At 42.3% G+C, this 27,604-nt stretch overlaps 2 protein-coding genes across 2 annotated transcripts; both read left to right on the forward strand.

Annotated features, from left to right (window-relative positions):
* Window positions 1-1,127: 1,127 nt before the first annotated feature.
* Window positions 1,128-6,898, forward strand: LOC109641275 (STAM-binding protein-like A). Its single transcript, XM_020105676.2, has 10 exons — window positions 1,128-1,332; window positions 2,525-2,749; window positions 3,094-3,169; window positions 3,257-3,352; window positions 3,655-4,057; window positions 4,245-4,369; window positions 5,117-5,254; window positions 5,831-5,943; window positions 6,064-6,163; window positions 6,492-6,898. The coding sequence occupies exons 2-10, from the start codon at window positions 2,544-2,546 to the stop codon at window positions 6,546-6,548; spliced, it is 1,314 nt and encodes a 437-aa protein (XP_019961235.2). The 5' UTR covers window positions 1,128-1,332; window positions 2,525-2,543; the 3' UTR covers window positions 6,549-6,898.
* Window positions 6,899-8,427: 1,529 nt separating this feature from the next.
* On the forward strand, window positions 8,428-27,604 carry ppil2 (peptidylprolyl isomerase (cyclophilin)-like 2). The gene is made up of 20 exons (XM_069523222.1): window positions 8,428-8,609; window positions 8,804-8,853; window positions 9,212-9,257; window positions 9,425-9,487; window positions 9,599-9,650; window positions 10,069-10,120; window positions 10,455-10,546; window positions 10,841-10,930; window positions 11,035-11,110; window positions 11,603-11,763; window positions 14,692-14,767; window positions 15,692-15,798; window positions 18,551-18,640; window positions 20,278-20,311; window positions 22,848-22,965; window positions 23,371-23,427; window positions 26,236-26,308; window positions 26,416-26,478; window positions 26,721-26,857; window positions 27,377-27,604. The coding sequence occupies exons 1-20, from the start codon at window positions 8,578-8,580 to the stop codon at window positions 27,480-27,482; spliced, it is 1,575 nt and encodes a 524-aa protein (XP_069379323.1). The 5' UTR covers window positions 8,428-8,577; the 3' UTR covers window positions 27,483-27,604.

Here is a 27,604-nt window from a genome sequence, read left to right on the forward strand (position 1 = left end):
CCCAATGCACTGAATTCATCACACCACAATCACGATGAGCTCTGACCGGCTCACTGCATGTTGTTCTTACTCTCCTCTAGTTTCATATTGGTTAAGTCTCTCTGAAGACTCACAGGCCAGGTCTCTGTGGTGCATCAGCTCAGCACATTCTGCTGTTAAACGAAAGGTTGGTGGTTCAAGTCCATCCAGGGACACGTTTCTCTCCTTCCAACACTCAGCATTGTTTTCACTGTTGAATGCAAATATATTTATTTGATCAGATAATCGACTGCAGGTTGATTTATAGTTTCTCACACTTTATACTTTTTTGATTTTTCCATTCCACATCATATCAGAGAGAAAAGCCTTTTATAAGAACTGATGATTATTCATTTCTACAAGAACTGAACTAACCATGTTTGTTTCATTTTGACAACTGGACTCTTCAAACATTTCAACCCAGGACCTCTGACTTCATATTTTCTCTTACTTTGTGTCATGTTTCCGTTTCGCCATATATGAGAGCGAGAACACTGGAGAAGGTAAAGACAGATGATTACAGGCACTGATGAGTATTTGAGGAGGTCTCACTGATAACAAGGAGTAATTCTAAAGTAGAACAAGAGAACAGAACATTACAAACAGGTAAATCTGTATTATTATTATATTCAATCAGCACACTGACACTCAGCTCTCTGTACTCCACTAAATGTGATAGTGGAGTTTAGCCACAGGGTGGAGCAGTAGACTCACCACTTACAATTTGACAGCCTGTGACAGGAGCTGATCTGATCTGGGATCAGAACCCAGAACCTCCTGCAGACGGAAGGAGTCAGTGATTCCTCCAACAGGACACTGCAGTCACAGGACCACGGTTCTACCTTATTATACATCAAACTGGACGAAGCTCAAAGTGTGAGAGCTGAAAGAGAATTCAGTTTGTTTCACCTTCAGACAGTTTCTTAAATTGTTTTTTTATTTTATATTGTTTTTGTTTAATTGAATTTAAATGAATTAAATTAAATTAAATTAAATTAAATGTATTTTTGATCTCATCTTATATTGTTTTGGTTTAATTGAATTTAAATGAATTAAATTAAATTAAATTAAATGATTTTTTGATCTTATCTTATTTTGTTTTTTACGTTACCCAACATCCCGCGGGGCGTGTGTCGTCATGCGGAAGTTGTTGGGATTGCGGAAGTGTGCAGCGGAGTTGGGTCGCTGGAGTGAAACCAGAGTGAAACCATAGAGAAGCCACAGTAACGGATCGTCCGTGGACCTGAAGCGGTTCTGGTTCGGGTCATCTCTGTATGTAGGACCTGCGGGAGCCTCGGGTCACTGCTCGGTTCGGTGAGGACCAACATTCACTTCCTGTTCGAGCATCTTAAACTCGGAGCCTGGTTTAGCTAAGTTAGCCGCTAACGCTCCGTGGCACAGAAACAGTGAAGCTGAAACATCTCGATCTGTTTGAACAGAGGAGCTTCGAAGACAACGTGGTTTGTAGAAGACGTGAAAAGGTTTCTCGTCTCGTCTGGTTCACGACTGAAGTGTCCGTGAGTTCAAGTCCCTGGAATCACTCGTTGTGTTTCAGCTTCAACTGAAACTCATCTACAACTTTCACTGACATTTACACTGAAGCTTCCACATCTAGCGTTTCTCAACGGACCACGTTGATATTCATTTATTTATTCATTTATTCATTTATTTATTTATGTGAAGCATAAAACACCGACTTCATACTTGTCTCTACTCCACCTGCATCAGATCCGGTGGAGCTCAGGAACCACCACCTGTCAAATCTGCTCCGGATTTAACCAGAGAAGCTGCAGAGTTTAAAACAAGGCTTGAGATTGAAAACCTTTATTTCTAATAATAATAATGATGATGATGATGATTTCCCACCTGGACCACATCAGATTAAAAGACCAATAAACCTGTGAATGTCAGGACTGTTAAGTTTGTTCTAAACATAGTTTGATATTTGTAAAAAACTTTATTTCTCCTTGTATAAACACAGAATTTGCAACGTCTCAGTTTTTTCTCCACCTGGACCCCATCACATCACGTTTAACTCAAAAATCAACAGTCCTGTCATACCTGGACTGGATTAACCCAGAGAAGCAAATGTTTTAAACTTGGATTGAGAATATTAAAACTGATTTATATATATAGACACGAAACAAAGTACTGTTTTGCTGCCTCTTTCCTCACCCACACCACATCTACCGTTTGGTTTTTAGATTTAAATTTGTTTCCTCCAGAGACTAACAGGCCTTGTGTTAAATAATCTTTCAAGTGCATCAACCTTTCACCTTTTATCAGAGCCACACCTCTGTGTCTACACCGCTCACAGCCACAATACAATGTGTGGCTGTGGGCTGACATCAGCACACCAAGGATCTGTCGGTGTGGAATCAGTGCAGCCCATGTGACTGTCAGTCAGCGCGCCGATGAAGCGTTCTCACATTTGACCTCAGTTGATCGATGAGCAGAAAAGCCAGAGTCATGGAGCAGCATGAAACATCTGTCCCTCTCTCCCCAGTGTTCGAGGTTGGGTGGTCATGATGGCGGAACACACGGATGTCAGCCTGCAGCCGGAGGAGCGGGTCCGCGTGCTCACCAAGAAGGGAAGCGCGGTGGAGGTTAATGACTATGTGCCTCTGCGCCGCTACTTCCGCTCAGGCATGGAGATGATACGCATGGCGAAGATCTACACAGACGAGGGCAACATCGAGCACGCCTTCGTCCTTTACAACAGATACATTACGTACGTGTGCTGCCTTTGTTCCAGTGTTTACTTCGTCATTCCCTGCAGAGTTTAGAACCACAATTAAATGCATTAAATTTGTTGGGAGGACATTTTTATATGAAAGAAGGATAAGATGCTGAAGAAGGAAATTTTTATCTTGAGATATTCAAGTCAGAATGCTGTCAACCCGTCCTTGCCTTAGTTTTGTGGCACTTCAAAAAGAGGACAAACAGCCAATTCAAAGTCTACAGTCTGTCATTACTTTGAATTACAAAGTTTAGTCCCTGGTTTTGAAAAGACTTTCTCAGCACAAGCACACAGATATTTCAGTCAATAACTAGAATTTCTTTTCTCTCCAAAAGGCTCTTTATAGAAAAACTTCCCAAGCATCGCGATTACAAGACCGCTAACATTCCCGAAAAGAAGGACACACTGAAGGTACGAACACTGAGTTCATTCTGTCCTGTAAAGTGTATTTCAAATTGTTTTAGCTCAACATATAACTCAGCTTTCTTTCTTCCGCAGAAACTGAAGGATGTTGCGTTTCCTCAAGCAGAGATTCTGAAAAAAGGTCTTTTGAGGAGATTTGAACAAGAACACACACAATATCTTGCCAAAAAGGTAAAGTGTCCTGACTTTCATCCGTCAAAATGACTGTAGATCATATGCATTACAGCGTACAGTACTCTGATTTCACTGTGTATCGTCTGGGCTGTAAATGGGCTGAAACATTAACCAGGGTTGTAATGAAAGGAGGCAGTCTTTCATTATCGGAGGCAAAACGAAAACATTGACCCTGAATAGTCACATTGTTTATTACAATGAATGAAACACATTCATTTGAGATCAACTTACCACTTTTATTAATTGTTCTGCTGCTGAAACTAAAACCTGCACGTATCTCGTGTTTGCTTTGTGCTCAGAAAGTGGCGGATGAGGCCTTGGTGCAGGAGCAGTCAAGGCGGCGAGCGCTGGACGCCGAGCGGGAGCGCGTGGCCGAGATGCAGCGGCGGCAGCGGGAGCAGGAGCAATTCAGTGCCTTTGAGGAGATGATCCGCCGCCAGGAGCTGGAGAAGGAACGCCAGCGCGTGCTCCTTGAGTTCGCCACACCCAACGTGCCCCCCCCTGAAGCACCCCTCCTTCCAGGCATCCAGGGCCCCCCGATCGTCTCCCCCACCGCCCCCCCACAGAGCCTGGGGGACGTGTCCAGTGGCACCAACCACGAGCACAACCCCCCTCATTCAACCGTCGGCACACCTGCCACCGCCCTGCCCACCTTCGACCGGTCGCTCAAGCCTGGCTCTCTGGTCAGCCCAGGGAACAATAGTGAGTTAATCTTTTTGTGACACGAGGGGCTGGCCCTCAGAGGATTTAAATACTGCCCTGTTCCTGCTCCAGTATTTATTCTTCTGAGCTTGTTTCTTCCCCCTGACCTACTTCCTGTCCTGTTTACACCATGCCTTGCTCCAGAAGAGAATCTAACTTTTGTGCTTTAACTCTCTGGTTTGTGCAGATACGATGGTGGATGCCCTTCGGCAGTTGTCGGTTCCTGCGGAGCTGTGCCGGAGCTTTCTGAGGTTGGCGGAGGCCAACACGAGCCGAGCTGTAGAAACTTGTGGCATCCTGTGTGGCAAACTGGTAAGACTCTTGAATTGAGCAAGTCGTATTAAACCTGTTTTCTGCTGGGTCGTAAAAAGTCTAATATTTACTCATCTTCATTTTTGGCCTTAAAAAGTCTAAATGACCAAGTACGTACATTTTACGCACAAGCTCTTGAATACGCTGATGCGTTGATTTCAAATATGTTAATGTTCATTGAACGCTACTTCCCTCGTGCTTTAAAACGAGTTTCTTAAAGAAAAGTTTGTCCATAGTTTGTTGTAATTCTTTGTCATCGATCCAGATATTTGGCAACGCTGTCATGAAGGCTACACTCACACTACTACGTTTTCATTTGAAAATAATGTTTTCAAACTAAAACGTGTGTTTTGGCTCCGTATCAGTTGTTTTCTTCTAGAAAGGAGGTCATGTGATAGGAGAACAACGAATCAGCGAAAAAGCTACATCGAGACCGCAAAGACCCAATCAGCAGGCGGTTGTGTCTGTTGCTGCAGAGGCCATGATGAAAACTGCTTCTGTTACAGGAGGCACAAAAACAATAGAATGATTTTAAATTAGCAACGTTAATCCAGAGCCAAACATGTGGGATTGAATTTAGTCACTTTTGATGACTGGCCCTTATTTGCTCGACGCAGCGAACTGGTCAGAACGCAGTTCATTAGATTCAGAGACTGTTGACAGCTTGTTGGCAGACGGCGACTTTGCATCATTTAAAGCAGTGCAAAAAAAAAAAAAACAGTGTGACGCTTTGTGTGTTTGTTCCAGACCAGAAATGCGTTTACTGTGACCCACGTCATCGTACCGAAGCAGAGCGGTGGACCAGACTATTGTGACACGGAAAATGAGGAGGAGCTCTTTCTCATACAGGACCAGTACGATCTCATCACCCTGGGCTGGATTCACGTGAGTGAACGTCACAAAACCTCAGCAGCAAATCAGAAGCTACAGCAGCTGCTCTAGAAATATCATCGTCTTCCGAGATATTTGTGTTCCTGTAGTTTCAGTTTCACCTCTAGATAATCTGCCGTGTTCTCACGTGAGCTCATTCAGACATTATCCAGAGTTTTCACTCAGGAGAATGTCCGCAGCAACTGGCTCAGAGATTTGTGTTCTCACTTACAGATCCTCTGGATAATTTCAGGATTATCCGGAGTTCAGTGCAGGTCTGAGAGCAGCTTTACAGTATTATTCATAGCAACCGTTGGGTTTGAGTTATTATCAAATTCAGAATCAAGTGCTTATGTTTAATCTCTGGATATTAATATTTAGATGAAACATTAGATTTGTGTGAGTGTCAGTAATTCATAGTTTTACACTGAACTCCTACAAACTACGTGCAAAATGTGGTTTGTCAAGTCAGAGGCTCACGAGAACAAGTCGTCATGTGGAGGCGCCGTTAACTTTTCACTCTGTTCTATTTTTTACAGTAAATTGAAACCAGCGGAGCAGGAAACTGAAGTCTGGGCTTTTTCTTTTCAGACTCACCCGACACAGACGGCCTTCCTGTCCAGCGTGGACCTCCACACACACTGCTCCTACCAAATGATGCTGCCCGAGGCCATTGCTATCGTCTGCTCGCCCAAGTTCAACGAGTGAGTCTGAAACCCGCTCGTGTCTCGTGGTTACAAACACAGGATTATTTCTGTGTTTGTCCGTTTGTGCCAACGTATTTCCTCTTTGCTGAAGTGTGACTGCGACTGTGTTTGTCCCAGAATCGGCTACTTCAGGTTGACGGACCGAGGAACAGATGAGATCTCCACGTGTAAAGAGAAAGGCTTTCACCCTCACAGCAAAGACCCCCCTCTGTTTACAGTGAGTACACCTCCACTTCGAGAGCAACGCACAGTTCAGTGTTTAAACCGTTTTCCTTATAGAAACTGTTTTATTTTATTTTTGTAATCGTCAAGTATAGTTTTCTAGATATTAGCCCTGACAGAATGGAAAGTACTCGTGCTTATCTTATCAGCAGATCGTCGACTCGTTCACAACAACAGGAACATGTGGGTGACATTCAGGCGAGGGGTGGAGCCTGTAGAGCAGCAGGGGGCGGGACATGGAAACATCAGTGTTGTTGTTTACAGCTCGTCAGGTTCATGTGTGTCCATGTGAACAGACTCTAACACCTGTCTCTTCTCTCCAGCACGCGGCACACGTCACCATCACCAATGACTCTGTGTCCATGATGGATTTGCGGTGATTTTATTTTTGTTTTCACCAGAAGACTCACTGACTGTTTTATCAAACTACAGACCGGACCAGAGCCTTGTTTTATTGTCAGGACGGTACCGAGCAAATGCCGCCTACGAGTTTACCATTTAAATGGACTTCAGTTGTTCTCAAAGGGAACAACAACAATGTGAACTTATCTTTTGCCCTGTCAGGAAACAAATCTACATATTACTGCACTTTTCGAGCAAAAACAACTACAATCCACTTCATGGACTCACAAACCTCTGGCTCTTCAACCCCTTTGTCTTTGTGAACGTGTGCTTTACTTCCCATTCAGATTTTTGTTTTATAAATAAAAGTGTGTTTGTCAGTACCAGGTAAGCGTCTGGAAACTCAGCCTTTGTTCCATCGTTGTAAAAGTTTGGTCCTGCCTGACGGGTAAAGTGCCAAAGAAGAGAACGTTCACTCGTCCAGTTGTTCGTTGTGCAACATGAAGTTCAGTGTAAAGTCTAAAGTTTGCAATCGAGGCTTTGTTCTTTTAATAGACTGTAAATAAAGATGGACGATACGTCCCCACCCCCTCCAACTGTGCAAAAATAAAGCCAATCATCCCAAATAACTAACTTCAGTCATGTCCCATAGTTTATAACCTAAACTGCAGCCAGCCACCAGGGGGCGAGCCAGATGTTTTGGCTTCACTGTCTGGGAGCTGTCATGTCGTCCATCTTTATTTACGGTCTACTGGTCATTTGACTCATAAGATGTTCGAAGTGCTGTGAGTGATGAGAAGTGGAAGCTTGTTGTAACTCAGGTATGTCGACAGTGTTGCTGCTGCTGCTCTGTTTTATATTTTAATATGAAAACACATCATCACTTCCCAGCATCCTTTTTTAAAACAAGCGTTTTGTTTGAAGTTCACTTCCTGATGTCAATGGCTCCACCTCCTCCACGTTTCTCTGTGTGATTCGGGGGAAAAGAAGTTTGAAGTACCTGTCGAGGCCGTCCCTGCTTCAGACGCACGACAGGTAACCTGAATGTACCTTCTGCTACTGTCACTAACCCCCCCCCGCCACGGTTCATGCTGCTCTCCGTGTTTTTGTCAGAAGTCAATGATTAGAGATAAATCTGAGAATTCCCTTAATGAATGAAATGCCAAGACAAAATAAATTTATTGTAGATTCATTTATTCTGTATTGTTTTATTTGTTGTGTGTTCAGTTACTTACAGAGTATAAAAAGTTATTATTACTGCTTTAGCATTTAACATGTGTCACACTGGGATTACGAGCACCCAGTGTAGAAGAAGAGTAAACATTTGCTCTAATAATAAATTCTACAGCTGCTCTTAGTGTTGTGCTTACAGAGAATGTTTAGATTTACTCTGATCATAAGTTATTTGCAGTCAAGCAGGTGGAGAGATACGAGCATCAACACTGAGCTGTATATGTACAGAATATTTCTAATATTATATATTATATATAATGATGGCGTTTTTTTAAAAACCTGGCAACATAAAGTCGTTCCACACGTTCCTGCAGGTGAGTAATCACTGCTACTGCTACTTTCTGTCTTGCAATTCCACTTGGTTGGATGTTGGGCAGTATATGGAATAAGCACAATTAACTTGTAATCAGGTGAAACATAGACAGACTCGTGTACTTTGACTTTTTCTAGATGTCACATATTTGATCGGTTACAGGGAAGCGAGATAAACGTTTATTTTATGGAACCAGAAGGAAAATAACTTCGGTGATACATTTTTATTTCATTTATTAACTTATTTACATATTCATGTATTCACTTATTTGTGTATTTATATGTATTTGTACACACATGAGCAGACGTGAACTTGTTGATGCTGTGGAGGTTAATTGGACTGAACCACTCTTCCGCTAGGGGGCAGCAGAGAGTCGCTGTAGCAGGTGGAGCGGAAGAAGATAAACGACGAAGAAGAAGGTAAACCGGAAAAGAAACAGAGCACTTCGTGTTTTTGTGTCGGTGAAATATTTGTTTTTTTTTTCTGGAGAAAATCTTTTGGTTTTCACACAGAAACTAAAAATGGGGAAGCGGCAGCACCAGAAAGATAAAATGTGAGTGTTCACGTGTTTCCGGATGAAACAGCGACACCGCGACGCGCTGGTTGTTGTTAGCTTAGCAAGCTAACGCTGTTTGTAAACGAGCTAACTTTACATTTACTTGTATCCATGTATTCCATGTATTCCATGTATTCCATGTATTCATGTATTCCATGTATTACATGTATTCATGTGTTCATGTATTACAGGTACATCACGTGTACAGAGTACACGAACTTCTATGGAGGAAAACGAAACGGTGAGTTTGTAGTTTTTTCATCTTTCAACCTACAAACAGTTTTTATTACAAACGTTATTAACTTAAACTTATTCTCTGTTTTATTTCACTAACGTAAATAATAATAATAACAAAGATAATAAAGTCGGCGCCACAGCGGGATGATAAACCGATATCGATACTTATCGCGATATGAATTTCATTAATCGTACTAAAGTCCAGAACAAATCATTGGTTTATTGATTATAAATTATGTAATCACACGCATGGCTGTCTTCAAAATAAAGTGTCGAGCTGCTGTTCACGGACCAGTTCTTCAAAATGTCTTAAAAACAAAGTAGATGCGTTTAAAGTTTCTCTTTATGCTTTTACTTTTCAGTTATCCCTCAGGCAAACTTCAGACGCCTTCCATTCGACCACTGCAGGTAAGAAGACACTCGTTTAAATGAGACAACCATGAAATCAAGTCCTCGCTGTCCCATTAATATTTGATAATCTGACAATAGTATTGTAAACTGCTCGGATGTTAAAAACTGGATTCACTCTAAATTTCACTGCTGAATTTGAACTAGTTTTCTCTGAAACTTTTCAGCTTGTCCCTTCAGCCATTTGAGTATCCTGTCTGCACGGAGGAGGGAGTCGTCTTCGACCTGCTGTAAGAACACGGTGTTATTTAAAAGATATACATTTTAAAGATGTCTGTTGGACTATACCTGATATATTGATGTGATATGCTGATGCTGTTAATTCCTTTCTTCCCTTTTAGGAGCATCGTTCCCTGGATTAAGAAGTTTGGCACCAATCCGATCTCTGGAGAGGTAAGAAAACATCAAGGTCCTTTTCTCTACTGTCATTTATTTACCACAATGTTCACATGTGTTCTGCAGCTGTTCGGGGGTTGAAATATGAAAATGTGTATATGATATATGATGTTTTCAGACCTGACTCACTGGTGTTTTCCAGATATTTTCTGGAGGGGCTGCATGTGGGGATACAAAAACAACTTTTCCTGCAGCCCCTCCCCCGAGCAAGTTGACGTGTTGATTATGTCGCTAACACGTGACAGACATCAATAACAATACGTTTCCATTTTATCAAATATGAGGATTTGTTTTTATATTTAATGCCATTATTATCGAGACAGTTAAAAATCAAAAATGAAAATCTTAATTTGTTGTATCTAAATGTAAAAACGTGGTTGATTGCACATTAACACTTGTTTATTCATTCTCATAGAAACTGGAAGCAAAGTCCCTCATCAAACTCAACTTTGCCAAGAACAACGATGGTAAATAAGCAGGAGTTCCGTCTAATTTAACCTTAAAAGTTTCACACAGAAACTAATAACAGAGCATAATAAGGTTAAAACTGACATTAGGGCTTAATTGCTCAGCTGAAAATCACCAACATCAGTGGGTAGTTGGGAAATAGAAAGGTCAGAGCCGCACTTCAGTAACTGCAGTTCTGTGTGAGAGCAGCTTGTGAAGGAGCAAATTAAAGCAAGTGGAAATGGGAGGTGATGTAATTCAGCGGGGGGCACATTCAGTCAGGCGTTCTTGAGTTCTCAGTCTGTGACTCTGCTGCTTTGCTTTCCTCTGATTCTTCTTTTCCTTCTGGTCCAGGGAAATATCACTGCCCCGTTCTGTACAACGTCTTCACAAACAATTCTTACATCGTCACCAACAAGGTCACAGGCAACGTCTTCTCTCATGAGGTGGGTGACATCACAGACGTACCACTGATCCTTATACGACACACAAACACACACTGAGATGTTATTGGTTTTGTTTCTCTAAATAAAACGAGGATTAAACATTGTGCACGATACATTTCCTCTGCTTTTACAGATCATCAACAAAGTAGAACCTGCCGACATTTTTTTTATAATTGAGTAGGCTAAAAGTAGTAGGGTGACGATTAGAAATAAAAATAAAAGACCTCTAGTTTCCTTCTCTTTCAACTTGGTGTGTGTCAAAAAGAGATTTCAAATATTTCTGTTTCCACTCAGGCTGTGGAGCAACTCAACATTAAGACCAAGAGTTACAGAGATTTGCTCAGTGATGAACCCTTCACCAGAAAGGACATCATCACACTTCAGGTGGGTTGTTGCTTTGCTTCGAGAAGGTGAAAGCACATTGTCATTATTATTTTTGGGGGAAAGTCGTGTATATTTTATAATTTATTTTTGTTTCATCTTCGTAGGATCCAACAAACCTGGATAAATTTAATGTTTCCGACTTTTTCCACGTGAAGAACAACCTGAAGGTGTTGGATCCAGGTGAGTTGTAGAGTTTGTTGTTTGCACATTAAACTTCTTGAAATCAAGTGATGATGATCTGTTGTTCTTTTATTAAAGAAGAAGAGAAAAAGATTAAATACCGGGAAATAATATTGATGAAGAACTTTGTGAGTTTCACTGGTTCAGGAACTTCAGCCGCTTCAGGACTTTTTCCAGGATGTTTGAGGAACTGCTGCAACGACCGCTCATAGTTTCTATATTTAATCCTCAAGTTTTTCATTTGAGGAACGTCCTGTTTGTTCCCAGCTTTGGTTAATTCATTTCTGTCGCCTGTTGCTTGATCCTATTTTCAGTTTAACTACATCACATCCTTTTAAAGACAAAGTCAAAGGAACAAGAGCTAAAGACGATTATGAGATAAATCAACAAATAAAATTGAGTGTGCAAACGTCTCAAGTGTTCTTTGGATTTGAAAGAGCTTTTATTAAACCATTTCCTTCCTCTCTCTATTTTTGGTCTGGCACGGCTCAGATGAGGAAAAGGCCAAACTGGACCCGTCGTACCACCTGAAGAGCACCAACCTCGAGACCAGGGAGACCTTAGCTGAACTCTACAAAGACTACAAGGGCGATCAGCTGCTGGCGTCCACCATGAAGGAGCCCGTGGCCAAGAAGACGGACAAGTTGAACGCTGTAAGCAAAAACATTGTGATGCTCAGTTTATTAATGACTGAAACACGAGGAAGTGACTGAACAAGAAACAACAATATCAAACAGATTCTCATCTTGGAGATGATCGAGTCTGAACAAGTAAATCCCCTGATGGTTGCTGGTTCACATCCTCCTCACACTCAAATATCACTCACATGCTTTTTGAATAATTCATTATTCTGATTCATTATTCTGATTCATTATTATCAGGCAGGTGTTACGCACATGAAAGATCTGGAAGTCTTCATCATCTTCCTCCTCCTCAGTTTCCTGTAGCTTTAATCCCACGATAAATCACTCAGATCGTCAGTTGTCCTAAGTTCATCTCGCTCTCTCAATAACAAACACTTTCCATGTGGAACGTTCGCTTGAAACGATGTCATTCGGCTTTGAGGTACGTTTTCTCTTGTTTGGTGTCAAAGGTGATTCAGCAGCGACGTGTACATACTGAAGAGAGAGAGAGACAAGTGGAGTCAGGATTAATTAAATGAATATATATATAATTAAATATACCTAACAAGTGCCAGTTCAAAGGTTAATTTATTCAGTAGAGTGAATTCTCTCGGAGGCCGACTATTATTTTAGCTACATAAAATTCTTCCACATCAAAAACTTCAACCCAATCAGCAATAAAAAGTAGTAATTCTCTTATGAATAATTAATTAAAAACATTTTAATAGATGTACCAGTTCTACAGTAGAGCTGCTGTGAGGAATTTATCCAGTGAAGAAGTGTAAGTTTTAGTTTGTACACCAGGAGGAGCCAAACACACACTAATGGATTAACACAGCACTGACGGCAACAAGACAAAACAACTGCATCCAGAAACAGAACAAAGGATGTTTTCAGTGTTGAGAGGATTATAGATCATATTCAACACGTTTAATGAATTACAGCAAATTTATATATTCACAAAACATGTTAACACCTCAAATATTAGACATGATTAAACCTTTGTGTTTGAAATGTAATTGGTACAAAGGATTCCTCAGCTAAGCTGCGGGTCGGTGTGATTTACTTTAAAATACCGTCAGGATACTTTGTGCGTGACCTCGTGTTAACATCTGCCCTCGGTCGTTTCTGGTCGGGTTTGACTATCAGGGAAACAAACGTACAACTGCTGAACAAAGAAGGTCATCCGTGGTCACGTTACACTGAGACTGTATCCTTGAATAACCGGGTGGGTGGTGGTGGAGGGAGGAATCCTGATTCACTTTGAAAGACAACATCACTGCTTTTATCAGCCGATGCTCCTCCGTGTCTGGTTTTCAGAGTTGGAGAGCAGCAGAGTTCATGGGGAAGATATTAAAAATACAAATTATGAGTAAGTAGATTTAATTACAGTTATAATGTGTAGCGCAAACATACATTACTCCCATTGGAAATTAGAGAAAGATTTTACTACTACCTTTTGGTAAGTGAGCTAGCGTCACATCTGGGGGAAAGTTAAGTAGAAAATAAAATCACATTTTATTTTAAGATGATTAGTTGCAGGACAAAGAGAAAATTCAAATAGTTTAATGTTTGTCTTGTCTACTGGTTTTCACTTTAAGAAAGTAACGAGGGAAGGTTGCATCAGACTGAACATGAGTTTTTCTGTCACTGTTGTTTGAATCAAGCTCGACCACTGATGATTTTGTCATTTGTAGTCATATTAATTTAAAAAAAATCAATCCCCCTGAACTCTGCTCATTTCACACCAGAGCTTTTCCTCGGTTGCTCTCTGCCTAAGTTCACCGTTGAGGTGACGCTCAGACGACATCTGAGATAAACAGGGAATATAGGTCAGACGGAGCAAACAAGGTGAAGTCTGTGCTTTCATGCGTCTTCACAAGAACTAGAGCAGAAGAATTCTAAGCCAGGACTGTAGAATAGACGTGAGCTTTTGAAATCCATTTTCACTTCTCGGCTTTCATCCTCGCTCAGTTCTTATTCTCTCAGACTTAAATAACTCCCCCAGTCCCACTGCAGTGTTTTGTGGTATTTTTAGGTGAACATCACTGTTCGGCAAATGTATTCTACTATAATTTAGGCTCAAACAACCTGAAAGCATCTTAAGTGCTGTTAAATTATGAGATGGCAGCGATTTCTCCACACCGAGGTGGGGGCTGTGCTCTCAGTCATACAGAAGCCGCCGAAGCCGCACGTGAGAACGCAAATGTACGAGTCGTTTGCTTCGGACATTTTCTGCAATTTGTCCTGCAGCCCCCCCGGTATCATGTCTGTAAAACCTCAGAGTGATGTGAGAAAACAGCAGGAAGATCCACAGCGAGCGAGTGGACGTGTCAATGACGTTTGTAACACGTGATGAAGGTGATGGAGGTGAAACTGGAACAAATATCCACATCATCGCTTTAAATCTTTCACTTATAATACTTGTTATTGTTCTTCAAGAAGGTGCACCTCCGAAAGAAAACCAGATTTCTGATTTGAAAATGAAAAATGTGCATCTTTGGCAAAGTTGACCCTGAAGACAACTACACGGTTGTAAAGAGAACGTTTTAATTGGTCACTGTGCAAAATATGAAGTCATTACCTAGAACCAATCTGCAGTTATTAAGGTGTCAGACACAATTCTCACAGGTTTGTTTTCTTCCTTGGTTGCCATGGCTATTGTGCCATGTGCTTCTGCTTCCTGTGTATCTGTCTTCACCCCCGAACCTCTCTGTGTCTGTCCAGTGCAAGTTTTATTCTGCCATTCATTTTAATTAATAGCATAATCAAACTTGCATGAAACAAAAATTATTAATGAGGTCTCTGCTGTGTACAACTAAAATCAATTCAATTTTTTAAATTCAGTGGCTGTTGAAGTGAACCAATATTATAAATATGTTCATTAACAGTAGAAGTAGTGTTTAGAAGATAGAGTGAGAAAACATTAAAACTGTCATCTCCTCTTTTCTCCCTCAGGCTCATTACTCCACAGGCAGAGTTTCCGCCTCCTTCACATCCACGGCCATGACTCCTGCAACTACACACGAAGCAGGCGAGTGAACATCTCTCGCGCTCTGAGAATGTCTGCAGAGCCCCAGCAGAAAGAAACGTGCACCTCTGGTTTAGTTTTCTGCTTTAATCGTTATTCATCCAGCGAAGACGGGACAGTCAGACAGTTTGTCCTCACACAGTCGACTGTGCTGCTCAGTTCTCCTCCTGTCAGACTGAGCTGCTTAATGGGAAAGATTCACTGTTACGCAACTGTGTTGTTGTACGTTCACTACACTTCAGAAGAAGATGATAGGTTTTACATTCGGTGACCGTGGAGTTGTTCCCCCCCCTTCGCAGCCATAAAAGCTTCCACTCTTCTGGGGGAAAGCGTTCTATAAGATTTTGCAGCGTGTCTGTGGGATTCTTTGCCCATTCATCCAGAAGAGCATTTGTTTGGTCAGTCATCGATGTTGTCGACGTCTAGTTCGCCCCAAAGGTGTTTGATGGGGTTGAGGTCAGGGTTGAGGTCAGGGTTGAGGTCAGGGCTCTGTGTGGGTCAAGTTCTTCCACACCAAACTCACCAAACCATCCCTTTAAGGACCCTGCTTTGTGCACTGGGACAGAGTCGTGCCTGATCAGAAAAGGGTCAAACGGTTCCACAAAGTTGTCACAGGAACTAAAGGACCTGGTCCAACTAATGGGACTGAATGAGACACCTGAATCCAATGATTAAGAGGCGTTTGTCCCAATACTTATGTCCATATGGTGTATGTATATAAATATATGCATGTGTTTGTTTGTGTATATAGTATTGAATAGACAGGAGTTACTGATTTTGTATTTTTGAATATAACTCGTAGTGAAACAGTGAAAAATCTAAATAACAGTCACACTGTCGAAGCTCTGAGGGTTTTTAAAGTCTCAATCTCAAAGGTTGTCAATGAAGCTGCACCTCAAGAACTGAACGTGTATTTCTCTGTCACAGACGCCATCGCAGACGACACCGTGCGTTACCAGTACGTGAAGAAGAAAGGCTACGTCCGTCTACACACAAACAAGGGGGACCTGAATCTGGAGTTACACTGTGATAAGGTAATAACATTATACATTCAATCTGCTGATATAGAGTCGTCATGTTATGCTGCTGTGACGCAGGTTCGGCCTGAGCTGGCGGTCGACTCATCCAAACACTTAAATCCACTTTGTGCGGAGTCCGTCCTCCAGGTTGCCAAGTTTACATCTCGGCAAAAATGTGTTTCTTGTGTTCCTCCTTTCTAAGGTTAGACTCGGGGCTCCTGAGAGACAGCATGCGTTCCAGGAATGCGTTTCTACCCTGGTAACCAGGCGTCTCATGTGCTGGGTTTTTATTGGCTTCTGAGCCGTCGAATCAGAATAATGAGGCGAAAGTGGCAGCGGTTAGACAACCTGCCCTCGGTGCCCCGCATCCTCCTCCTCCTCCTCCTCCTCCTCCTCCTCCTCACCACCTTCCTCCCTGGTGGTTTTCACACAGCAGCTCTATTCGTGGCCTGCTGTTTATGAATTAATGAGCGCTGCTTCACTGTCACATACACTCTCAGTCACACAAATCCAGAGCCCACCTCCCCGTAAAGTGCCCATTTGCTGCCCTCGTTGTCCCCGAGCCGGGATGAGATGTGAGGGGGCAGACGACGGATAACTGGATGACACAGCTTGTACCTTCAGATTAAAACCGAGGAAGGTACAGCTTCATTATATTCGACAGCTTCACCTGAGTGGTGGGATGACTGTGTCAGATTTACAATTGTTTTTATATTCAGAGACAAACACAAATCTGAATCATTCCCTCCATATATTTATATTTTCATTGCTGTTTGTTTGTCTGTCAGCGGGACATAAAACCACTGAACCCGTTTTCTTGAAACTCATTATTTGTTGAAAGCGATTAAATCGAGGGGGCGGACCCAGGATGTTTTTGTGTTTGAGGGGATTTTGACATTTTCACGAGAGTTCCCAGGAACAGTTTATGCATCTTGAGGAGAAAAAGGGGTGTCATTTTTAAAAGCGGATTAAATTAAAGATCTAGGTTGTTCTTTTCACTCTGTGACCTCAGTACATGTATATATATATACATATGTCTTGACCGATACCACATCCAGCTGTTAACGTTAATGAAAATCCCTCCAGTAGTTTTTGTGTAAATCCAGACAAACAAACAAACGCAGATGAAAACACAACCTCCTTGGCGGAGGCGATAATGTCTACATTTATAGAACATCCTTCAGGCTCTAATGTCAGGTTTTAAAAATCCAATGATGTGCGTCGGTTGTTGGGGATCTAAATAAATGTGCACAATCTTGGCAGAATACATTTTTTTATTTTTTCAGACTAATGAAATTATTTTAATGGATTTTATGTCCCATCGTTTTATTGTCTCACCCCCCCCCCCCTGGGTAATACTTGTAAAAGAGAAGAGCTTGTAAGTAAATGTGAATTAACAAGTCAGCATCAGCAAATTTAGTTTCCACGCTGACATCACTGATTGCTGACAGCTTTAGGCAGCCAGGCGTGTTTTTATGTGGATTGAAACATTGCCGGACTAAAAACCCTCTCAGGGAAACGGACACACAATCAGAGGCATGCAGGCAGACACGCTAAATTAACCACTCGTACCGGGCGGCAGCAGCAGGCAGACGACGCCTGCGTGTTGCAGATAAAGATCTCTGACGTAAAAGTTTCTGGTTACAGATCAGAAGCATTTAGATGAAAGAAAGGAAACACAGAAAGGAAATGTTATTCATGCAAACTAGTTATCTGTTCTAACAAGACAGTTTGTCATTAGATTACTGTTTGAGGCGTTCTTTTCCATTCCAGAAATTTAATTTAATGGCTAAAATTGGTTAAATCCTGTTTTGTTTTTATTTATTTTTTTAGTCGAAGGGTTGTAAACAGTAAGCCTCTTTGTGCCACAGTGAAAAACCAGGGTTTATCATGAAGGAGGTAAAGGAAGCAGAGTAGAGACGTAGAGGACATAAGACCAGTAGAGCTTAGGAGAACAAGTTTTATGAAAGCATCTGGTGGTTCTTGAAAACCACCAACCATTGTTGCCGGGGGGGGGGAGGGGGGGTTTAGATTTTCTCATAAACACACAGAAGTGTTCCTCGAGGCTGTCGATGATAACAACACTGGACCAGCCGGCTCATTTCACAGAGCGACAGTCGGTCGACAGCAGCTTCTCTCAGCGGGTGTGTTTGTTACGATTTACCAGACGCCAACGCTTTTTTTTAGGAAACAGGATGACCCTTCGGCAAGAGGAGAAAAAAAAACATACCAACACAACATCTCTGTAGGATTTATATCACATTTCTAACAATAGATCCTTTCACCTTAACTGTAAACACTGGACCTTTAAATGGAGATTTAAGAAGGTAGACTTACCACAAACTACGAGATTGTGAAACGAGTTTACATGAAACCTTGTTTTAAGGAAAACTCATTATATAACACGATATGTGTTCTGTTCTGATATCTATGGGACGATATCTGGAAGTTGGAACGTACTGAAACCTGACGCCTGTTCTGTGTCTTCTGATAAATACATAAGAAATATATGTTGAATGTCAAAGTAAGAAAAATCTCTGTAGATCCATCCCAGAACAAACAAACAACACAGGTGACAACATAATCTCTTTGGCAGAGGTGATCAGCTTACAGAGCAACTGATGTTATTGACTGTGGAGAAACTATTCACGACGTCAGTTACTGAGAAACGGAACTTTGTCCGTTAATGATGACGTTTCATGGTGGTTGATCTAATTAACGTGTCTCTCTCTCTCTCTCTCTCTCTCTCTCTCTCTCTCTCCTCCAGGTTCCCAAAGCTGGAGAGAACTTTGTCCGTCTGTGTAAAAAAGGATTCTACAATGATACGATCTTCCACAGATCCATCAGGAATTTCATGGTGAGGACTTAAACTCGACTGAAATGCTTTTCTGCTTTGCTCTCGTCGGGATGTTCGCTCTCCTCTGCACGATATTGACCAAAACAGCAATGCAGAGAATTTTAATACAGAGAGTGAAATGTAATAAAAGCACAAGTGACAGTTTCCAGAAAAAAAAAAAAAGATTTTTATGGAAGCAATTTTGCAAATGGGTGGGAATTTTTTTGTGCCTAAAGGGACGTCTCAGAACTGGACATGTCTCCAGTTGAATCCTGGTGTATGTCTGTCCTCAGAGACAAATGTGCGTTAATAGTAGTCAGTGATTATCCAGAAGTTAACACCCACCATCACAATGTATTTTTAAATCTGAATTGTTTTTCCCCTAACGTAACTGAGACACTCCAGACTGTGACATGTTACATGTATGTTGGTGAATAAGACATTATTTTATATGTAGGTGGTTCCTGTACCCAATCCACCTACTCATGAATTACTACCCAGGGTGTCATTCACCTCGTCTTTTGTTGAGATAATTATTCATTTGAGTGTTTCTCACTTCAGAGACGAGGAAACACACAAACTCTTTGTTCTAACTCGCTCTCCAACTAAAGCGTCTTGACCCAGACTCTGAATTTGAACCGACAGATCTCTGATCAGCTCCTCGTCCGTTTACTTCACAGCCTCCGCTCCCATAATTAAAGTGGCTCTGAGTGGACATCTGCTCTCAAGAGGACTCTTGCCTTTTTTAAATTCTATCCCCCGGTTTTTATACGCAGTGGTTGCAAGCTTTGAATTGTTTATCCCTAATTACTGGGTGGCCTCCAAGGTGGCCTTGGAGAGAATATTGTCGCAACAACAAGCGCTTAAAATGCAGTGTGTTAATGAGAACAGAAACGTGGCCCCTGCTTCCTTTTTTAAAGCTGTTCATCCCGACCGCGTCCTGTATATATAAATCACAGTAGGACGTAATGTTGATGTGAGTCATAGTCTGAAATGAAGTGTAACATGTAAACAAGAACATGAATGGATTATTTTAGCTACGACTCATGTAAACATCATAATGAAGATAATGTCTTAATAATAATAAGTTAAACAACAGTTGGATTATTCGTGTAAATGTAGTCAGAGTGTTGGTAGAATATCTGTGTACTGGTTTTTATTCAGCTTTGTGAAACGCAGAGTTTCTCCTGCTTCTCTACTCTCGGTTCTGCTGCTAAATAAACAGCAAACAATGGGAAAACGTTTGACAAACAATCAGCTCCTGCTTCCTCTACTGTTGGCAGAAATGATTTTGCCAGGCCTGGGGTCATGACGTCCACACAAACACTGCAGGAACCCACTCATCAAACTTTGCTCCGCAGCAGCGGTGGTCAGAACCTGCAGCTTTTCAGAGAAGTGCTCTTGATTAACAATGAACAATAGAGGCCAGTATCCTGGACGGCTTTGACGTCTGTTCCTAATGATTACAAGGAACATGACTCCAGTTTGGCTGTTTGACAAAATTAAATATAAGGTTACACATTAAACTTTCATTCCACCACTTCACAGAAATTGAACATTTTCCTGTAATAAGTAAAAGGAACAAAGTGTGTATTCAATTTTGAATCGCACGCAGCCAGCGCCACCCATTCGTAACAAGAGTTTGTTTTTGTTTCCAGATTCAAGGAGGAGACCCGACTGGCACCGGTACAGGTGAGACGAGGACTGCACTCAAACCGCATTTTGACTTGCATAACATCTCACTGTGAATTATTAATAGTTCTCCTCTGGAAGCTTCGCGTAAATACCTCCAGCAACTTAAGATGTAAGTCAAGAGTGTTACTAAATATACTCCGTGGAGGTGTGCACAACACACACACACACACATGCACACACAGGGAGTGATTATTTGGAGGGAAAGGGGCTGAGTGTATGGTGCAGAAAGGGGGGGGGGGTGTTGAACAACCAAACAACCAGCATGTGGTGTCATTTTCCTGTTTTTAAAAGTGGGTTTAAAAGGCAGCTAGGTGTAATTGACTGCAAGGCCTCTTGCAGTTAATTTCCTGCCTTCATGCCGTCTGTGCCGCTGCGAGACTCCGCTGCACAAAGCGTGCTTTGTGTTTACACAGAATACAAGACAGGTTTATGAAGGTGCAGAATTCCTGGCCTGTGGGTAAAATTCTCCCCCTCACCTGGACCGAACAACATGTGCACTCAAACTCATGGACGGACCTTCAGATGTTTTTGAACGTGACTTACATTCACAGAACGAACGTTGTGCTTTTACTTTGAAGACGAGCCGCTAACGAGGAAGTGATTCTATGATTTTGTTTTTACCATGACAGAGATCTTCACCCGTCTCAGTCCGACATCGTGAAATAAAAGTCGTCAGATTATCAAAATGATTTTCAGAATCCTCAAAATCGTGTGTGAGGCCGATAAAAGACGGTTCTCGAGATATGAGACACAGACAGACAGAGATCTCTGGAATTAATGGACGGATGGATTATTTTACTCACTGTAAATAATCGAAATAAAGACAAAGGGCAGGAATGGAAGGAGGAAATTGTCTCCCTGAATTTAGGCCATGCGATAAAAATGTAAGCTCATTTTGAGTGAACCCTCTTTTTCATTGTCTCCACGTAAATTGAAAAGAGACACATCCTGGAGCTGCTCACTGTGACGTTCCTCCGCACGTTCAGATAAGCCTCGTTTATCCAAAACCCTTGAGAAGGAGACGCTTCGGAGGAAGACATGTTTTAAACATTGACTTGTAAAATGAAAACACGGACACGTGTTCCACCAAGTGAAAAACGCAAGCTCACGTCTTCTGCAGTGGTCAAATAATGTGCTCGTTAGCAGAGATGCCTCACAGCTGTCAGACGGCCAAGTCCATTTCTATTTCCCCCACGCTCTCTGAATTGAGATGTTGATGTTGAAGGGGAATCATCTGAAATGACATCAGAGCGACTGCAGCTTCATTTATTGGTTGAATGTTCGTCGAGAAGTCATCTCTCTCTCTCTCTCTCTCTCTCGCTCGCTCGTCGTCCTCCTGTTCATCTATGATCCAGACGTACGGAGGTAAAATGTCAGCAAGATGATAAATTATGCAAAAATGTCACCGGGGGGATGTTGACGGCTGCACAACACCTCTGAGGAGCTGATTGGTTGGTGCTTTATGTTTACATACCTCCAACCAATCTCACACACACACACACACACACACACACACACACACACACAGAGTTTCATGCACGTACACCAGCTGGCAGGACACAAACTGAAACGCACCTCAGGGCGACGGATCCTCTTCCCCCATCGTGAGCCAATAAGCTCCTGTGGCGCGTGTTCCTGTAAACTCATCACGATGATTCTCAACGATGAAGTCAGTCTGAATAATGATTCACAGCTGATCCATGTTCGAGGGCGAACAGGCCTTTTGCTTCTTATGGAATCACACTGTCTCTGTGAGGGTGCGGTGGTTTAATGACAGAGCAAGTTACTTTTCATTATCGAGGACCTTTTTTATTCGTACGTTAAAATATTCCCTGTGTGATTATTTGAAGATGCTGTTTTTTTTTTTTTTACTTACACTCACATGATTCCTTTCTTAAACTTTTGCAAACTGAGGTTTTGACTTGTTGTATCTGGATGATAAAGATGGACGACATGATTGACAGCTTAGACTGACTCACCATTGGTGTATGTGTGTGTGTGTATGTGTGTGTGTGTGTGTGAGCGGGACGTTGATACCACAGCTCAATCAAAGTTTGAATCCGGGACGTTCTGGCTTCATTTCTGGAGAGTGGGAGAAAGTGGAGATGTGTCTTTATTCCTCAGACTGAGACACAGACTGGAAGTGGTTTTCATTTTATACAGTTTTTGCTTTTAAGAGAGAAGAAGTAAGATCTTATTTGTGACAGTTTAAAAAAAAAAAATGTGTCAAGTGTGTATCATCGGGAAATCTTCTCTCCGTCTCCTCGAGTAATTTGTTCCCCTTCAAGTGAAAACCCACTGATAGAAAGTCCTGTCCTTGAGTGAACCGGGACACTGACTATGTCAAAATGTCTCCTGCGAGGAAACTTCATCGTCTGAATAAATATTTGAGTTTTACCAAATATACGTTACCGTGCCACACTGACTGATGGGGGGGGGGGACGAGCTGAAGCTCCATCTTCACTAGAAATCAGATAAAACCTTTTCTTGTCTCCTTGCGTCTTTCCTTCCTCCCTCACCCTCTCTCCTTCAGGCGGAGAATCCTTCTGGGGAAAACCTTTCAAGGACGAGTTTCGGCCCAATCTGTCCCACACCGGCAGGGGAATTCTCAGCATGGCAAACTCCGGTCCAAACACCAACAAGTCCCAGTTGTAAGAAGTGTTTCTTTAAAAACGTTGAACAGTCGCTCTTGTCCTAGAAACTGGTTTGGTTTCTTCTCTTCCTCTGTTCGATGTCTTTGTTGACGTCCCACAGGTGAATAAGAAGAGAACCGTGAAATTCTGTCAGAATGTCTTCCCATAGACGTACAGAGAAACCTTTTACTGTGTTGTGGGATTTATCGTCCTCATCTATTATTTAACATCATCGTTTCACCACATTCAATTCATTTTTATTAACAGTGAACGATTAAAAAGGGGGTGGGGGGGTCGTACCTTTTTAACAGAATATAACAAAATGCGTACGCAGCTACAGGTCTGCTACTCTTTTCTTTTTTTAAATCTTATTTCTAACGATTTGTACTAACGTTGCTTTTTGTTCTGTTTTTTTTTTCTCAGCTTCATCACATTCCGCTCGTGCATCTACCTCGACAGAAAGCACACAATCTTTGGAAGGTAAGCTTTTTATTTTTTTGTTGTTGTAGTAAGTAATTTAGATGTTTGAGAGGAGATCATCCTGACAGACGCTTGTTAAATCTTCTCCTCAGTCTCTCTGTCTCTTCCTCTCACATTATTTTTTAATACCTGTGGAGCTGCAGTCATGAGATAAAGAAGGAAGGTGGTGCTGTAGTTTTTGAGTAATCCTGCAGATAAACAAACAAACCAACAGCGGTGAAGACGTCCTGCTGCAGGTAATGAAGCCAAAGGACTTAATATTGTGGAGCCACGACTTCAGTAGTTTGATTTAGACGCTCGCTGGTCTGCAGGCTGTTTAATCCACAATTAAGAAACGGAAATAAAGTGGTCTGACTTTTTATTGTAACTAGATTTGTGATGAAATAATATTTTACTTGGTGTGTGTGCACATTCACAATGTGGGGGGAGGGGGGGGTCTTTGTTTTGTATAATGCATGACTCCACTTGTAAAAAGCATTAATTTTGAGCCTGGTGCGTCTGAGTGAGTGACAGTCGAGCTGATCCTCAGTTCAACAGAACTCCCTCTCATGTGAGATTTCCAGTGTGACTCTGCCAGGAGCAGTGAAAAATTTATCAGATGCTGAGTCTAAACTGAATCTCTCTCTCTCTCTCTCTCTCTCTCTCTCTCTCTCTCTCTCTCTCTCTCTCTCTCTCTCTCTCTCTCTCCGACGGCTTTCAACTGATTCTTCACATGGTCAACGCTCTGAAAGCTTTTCTGCTTTAACCCAGTGCAGCTTTTCATGCTCTCCAGCCCGTGGTTGCCTTCAGGACCTTGTAAAGTTGGAGAACCTGGTGTTCATCCTGTTGGTGCAAAAGACTTAAAGAATAGTCAGTGTATTTTATTTTGGTAGAATGAAAGGTGTCGTTGGCAGTGATGAACGAGTACTTTCCTCTGTATCTGCCGCTCCCCTCGTGTTTCTCTTTGCTTCAGCTCATTGTTTTGCTCTCAGCCCACATCTCTACTATTTTGGTTCACTCTCGTCTCACAGCTTCCATCGTGTCTTTTTTTTTTTTGGTCCCAGCTGTTTGCAGTCTAAAGACAGACGCAGTCAGAGAGCAGCTGGACAACACAGTGCAGCATTTAGCAGCTGAAGAGACCGATGCTAACTCAGGCGTCGGTAGAGACTAAAAACTGAGCTGGAAGAGGCTGAATATTGGTCTCCAGGGGTTTTCAGACAGCGGGGGACTCTGCTGTGGCCACCACTCAGCAGTGATGGTGTTTGAATCAGTGGCAGCATCCATCCAGTGTAACGTCCCGACAGGAGCTGATTTTTATCTTGTGGGCACAAGATATTAACTTGAATCATTTGCTGCACATAAACTAATTTGTTCCCACACAGTCGTTATCTAGTGGCAAGAAGTTCAGATATTTATCCTGTGGGAACAAGTTAATATCCTGTGGACACCTGTCGACTTTAGGGACTAGTATCATTAAACTTGGATTTCTTTGCTCAGACTTGATAATGATCTGTTTCCCATCTTGGCTCGGTTACTTTTTCGAACTGGGACACAAATGCAGTGCCTGGTTTTATTTTGCACAGATGTTAAAAATGGGTTCTGCACTTTTGAGCGTTCGTCCATCTGGAGGTTCTGTGACCCAAATCCAACTATAGTACCTTTGGTCAACGAGGTTCTATCATGAATTATTGCCGCCATGTTCAATTCCCTGAGTTATGAGATCCTGTCACACACGTCTACAATCTGCAGTTTGGTGTTTGAGCAGCTTAGAAACTTTCCGTCTGAACGTCCTGGCTTGTGTTTCCTCTTCTCACCTTTACACACGTTATCTCAGGCTCCTGCACACTTTTAAACACAGAACCATTGTCCGTCTGAACAGGAAGTCGGGTTTAAGTTCTCCCTCCCTCCTCCGGTGGAAGGTCGGCCGCAGGGTCGACTGCAGTTCGGCGGCCCTGTAATGGAGATGGATTTAGTGTCTGGCTAAAGGGCACTTCACCAGCCTGAGTGATGTCACATCTTCATAAAGGTTATGTAATTTCGAATTGGGAAAAATAAAAAGCTGCATTCGCTTCGGTGGCCGTTCCCTCGGCGGGTCTGTTCTGTCGATCCATTAATTAAGGCAAAGTTAAAAAGGTAACGTTCACAGCTTCTTCTTTAAAGTCGACACGGACGTTTCCGTTCTCGGGTTAAAATGTGCGTCAGTAGATTCAATCAGCTGCAGCTAATTAAAGGTAACGGTGTAACGGCTCCACTGAAACCTAAGCTTGTTGGTTGTAGCTCCTCGCCGCCGCTGACTCGCCTCAAAAACATACATCACCGTGTTACATCACTGTTACATCACCGTGTTACATCACCGTGTTACATCAACCCTACGACTGCAGGTGAACTGTGGTAACGATCAGCTGACGAGAGTCTGAGCTCATTAGACTCATAGTTGTGAACGAGGGACTCGATTACATGGATCAAGAAGTTTGTGGGTTTAGTAATTAATCAATTAACATTTATCACGTGTGTTTCAGGTTGTGAAATTCAATGAGGCTAAATGAAAGAATCTTGAAGAGTCTTGATTGACCGTCATTAAAGTGTATTTCTGTCTTCTCATATTTCTTCTCTTGATCTTTCTCTTCTAGTTATTTACAGTGAAATCTACTCAGTGAGATTCTGTGGAGGATTTGAGAGGATTCAGATTTGATTCTAGATTTGGATTCAGTAAAATATTGGTTTGGTTTAACTTGAGCTGGGAACCCGGGCCTCTCTTCTTCTTCTTCTTCTTCTTCTCCTTCTCTCGATGAAAATGGTAGAACATGAAGGATGTGTCTGCCTTTGCAGGGTTGTTGGGGGGTTTGAGACCCTCACAGCGATGGAGAATGTGGAGAGTGATCCCAAAACCGACAAACCAAAGGTGAGAGTCAGAGATGGATTGGGAACGTTAACAGGAGCTGAGAGCTCAAGACTCAGTCACAGTCGTCTGCTCTCCAGCTTCTACATGACTCTGCCTCTGTGTTCCAGTCGGAGATCAAGCTCATCAGTGCGACGGTGTTCGTGGACCCGTACGAAGAGGCCGACGCCGAGGTACGTGTCTGACTCTTCACATCCGTGAACAGTTCTGAATCAATGATGGAATAGTTTTATCCACATCTGGACAGAGTCAGACTGAAGAGTCACAGACAAACTATTAATGCCACTGGAGGTCTGACTGTCTGAGTGGACGGGAAAAACTTTATGGAAACTTTGTCTGTAGTGTTACTGTTAATCGTTTAAAATAGCTGCGTCATGATTTGTTGGGTGACTAATCAGTTCATCCTGATCCTCAGATCGCAGCAGAGCGAGAGAAGGAGCTGCAGAGGCAGGAGGAGGAGAAGCAGCAGGTCTCCCTGAAGAAAACCAAGGAGGAGGAGGCGCCAAAGACCTTCAAGGAGGGTGTGGGGAAATACATCAACCCTTCCACAGCGTAAGAACACACACACACACACACACACACACACACACACTCACACCTGCACTAGATGTTTCCTCCGTTAGTGGCTGGATGAAACAAATGGATGATTGAACATTATAGTTACACAGGATGAGCGGAGGCATGAAGTTCTGAATCATCAGTTATAGAGAAGATTACCTTCTTTCCTCTTGAGGATAATTCAGGTACGTTTTATTGGATTTGGGGTTTTTGTAGGATGGTTCATGTTCATGTTTCATGTTTGTAGGATGTGAAGAGAGGTTTCTTCATTGAATTCAGCCGCACGGGGCTTCTATGATGGTTCATGGTAGAAAGAGTTTGTGTTGGAAGACGTTTTTTCTTCAGAATGAAAACCTCTTGTCCTCTTGTTGCTGCCGTCTCATCCTGTTCAGAGCACGTCAGGATAAACGCTTCCAGTGAAGGAACGTGTGTGTGTGTGTGAGCAGTGAGCAGGTGGTGACATACGAAGATTCATCTTCCTCAGTGTTGATCTTCTGGTTCTTGCTGTTTCAGAAAACGTCCGGCAGCTGAATGTGACAGCGGACCGTCCACCAGCGGAGCGGCTGCACCCAAGAAGTCCAAAGGCAAGACGAGTCTCGGAGACTTCAGCTCCTGGTAGCAGCGACACTCCGTTCTGTATTTTATGAATGAGTCTCATTCACACCTACACGTCTGTTATTGTTCATCTCTCAGTTTTTGGCGTCTTGTGAAAGTTTAGATTAAAGCTACGTTTTTATCAAA

Source organism: Paralichthys olivaceus, chromosome 4, assembly GCF_024713975.1.
Source record: "Paralichthys olivaceus isolate ysfri-2021 chromosome 4, ASM2471397v2, whole genome shotgun sequence".
NCBI classification, from domain to species: Eukaryota; Metazoa; Chordata; class Actinopteri; order Pleuronectiformes; family Paralichthyidae; genus Paralichthys; species Paralichthys olivaceus.

Bases quoted from the DNA above. Each gene is read 5' to 3' on its own strand.
- LOC109641275 (XM_020105676.2), top strand. From the start codon at position 2,544: ATGATGGCGGAACACACGGATGTCAGCCTGCAGCCGGAGGAGCGGGTC. The intron at 2,750-3,093 runs GTACGTGTGCTG...TCTCTCCAAAAG, and splicing joins CTTTACAACAGATACATTAC to GCTCTTTATAGAAAAACTTC. The intron at 3,353-3,654 runs GTAAAGTGTCCT...CTTTGTGCTCAG, and splicing joins CACAATATCTTGCCAAAAAG to AAAGTGGCGGATGAGGCCTT.
- ppil2 (XM_069523222.1), top strand. From the start codon at position 8,578: ATGGGGAAGCGGCAGCACCAGAAAGATAAAAT. The intron at 11,764-14,691 runs GTAAGCAAAAAC...TTTCTCCCTCAG, and splicing joins AGACGGACAAGTTGAACGCT to GCTCATTACTCCACAGGCAG. The intron at 20,312-22,847 runs GTGAGACGAGGA...TCTCTCCTTCAG, and splicing joins CCCGACTGGCACCGGTACAG to GCGGAGAATCCTTCTGGGGA.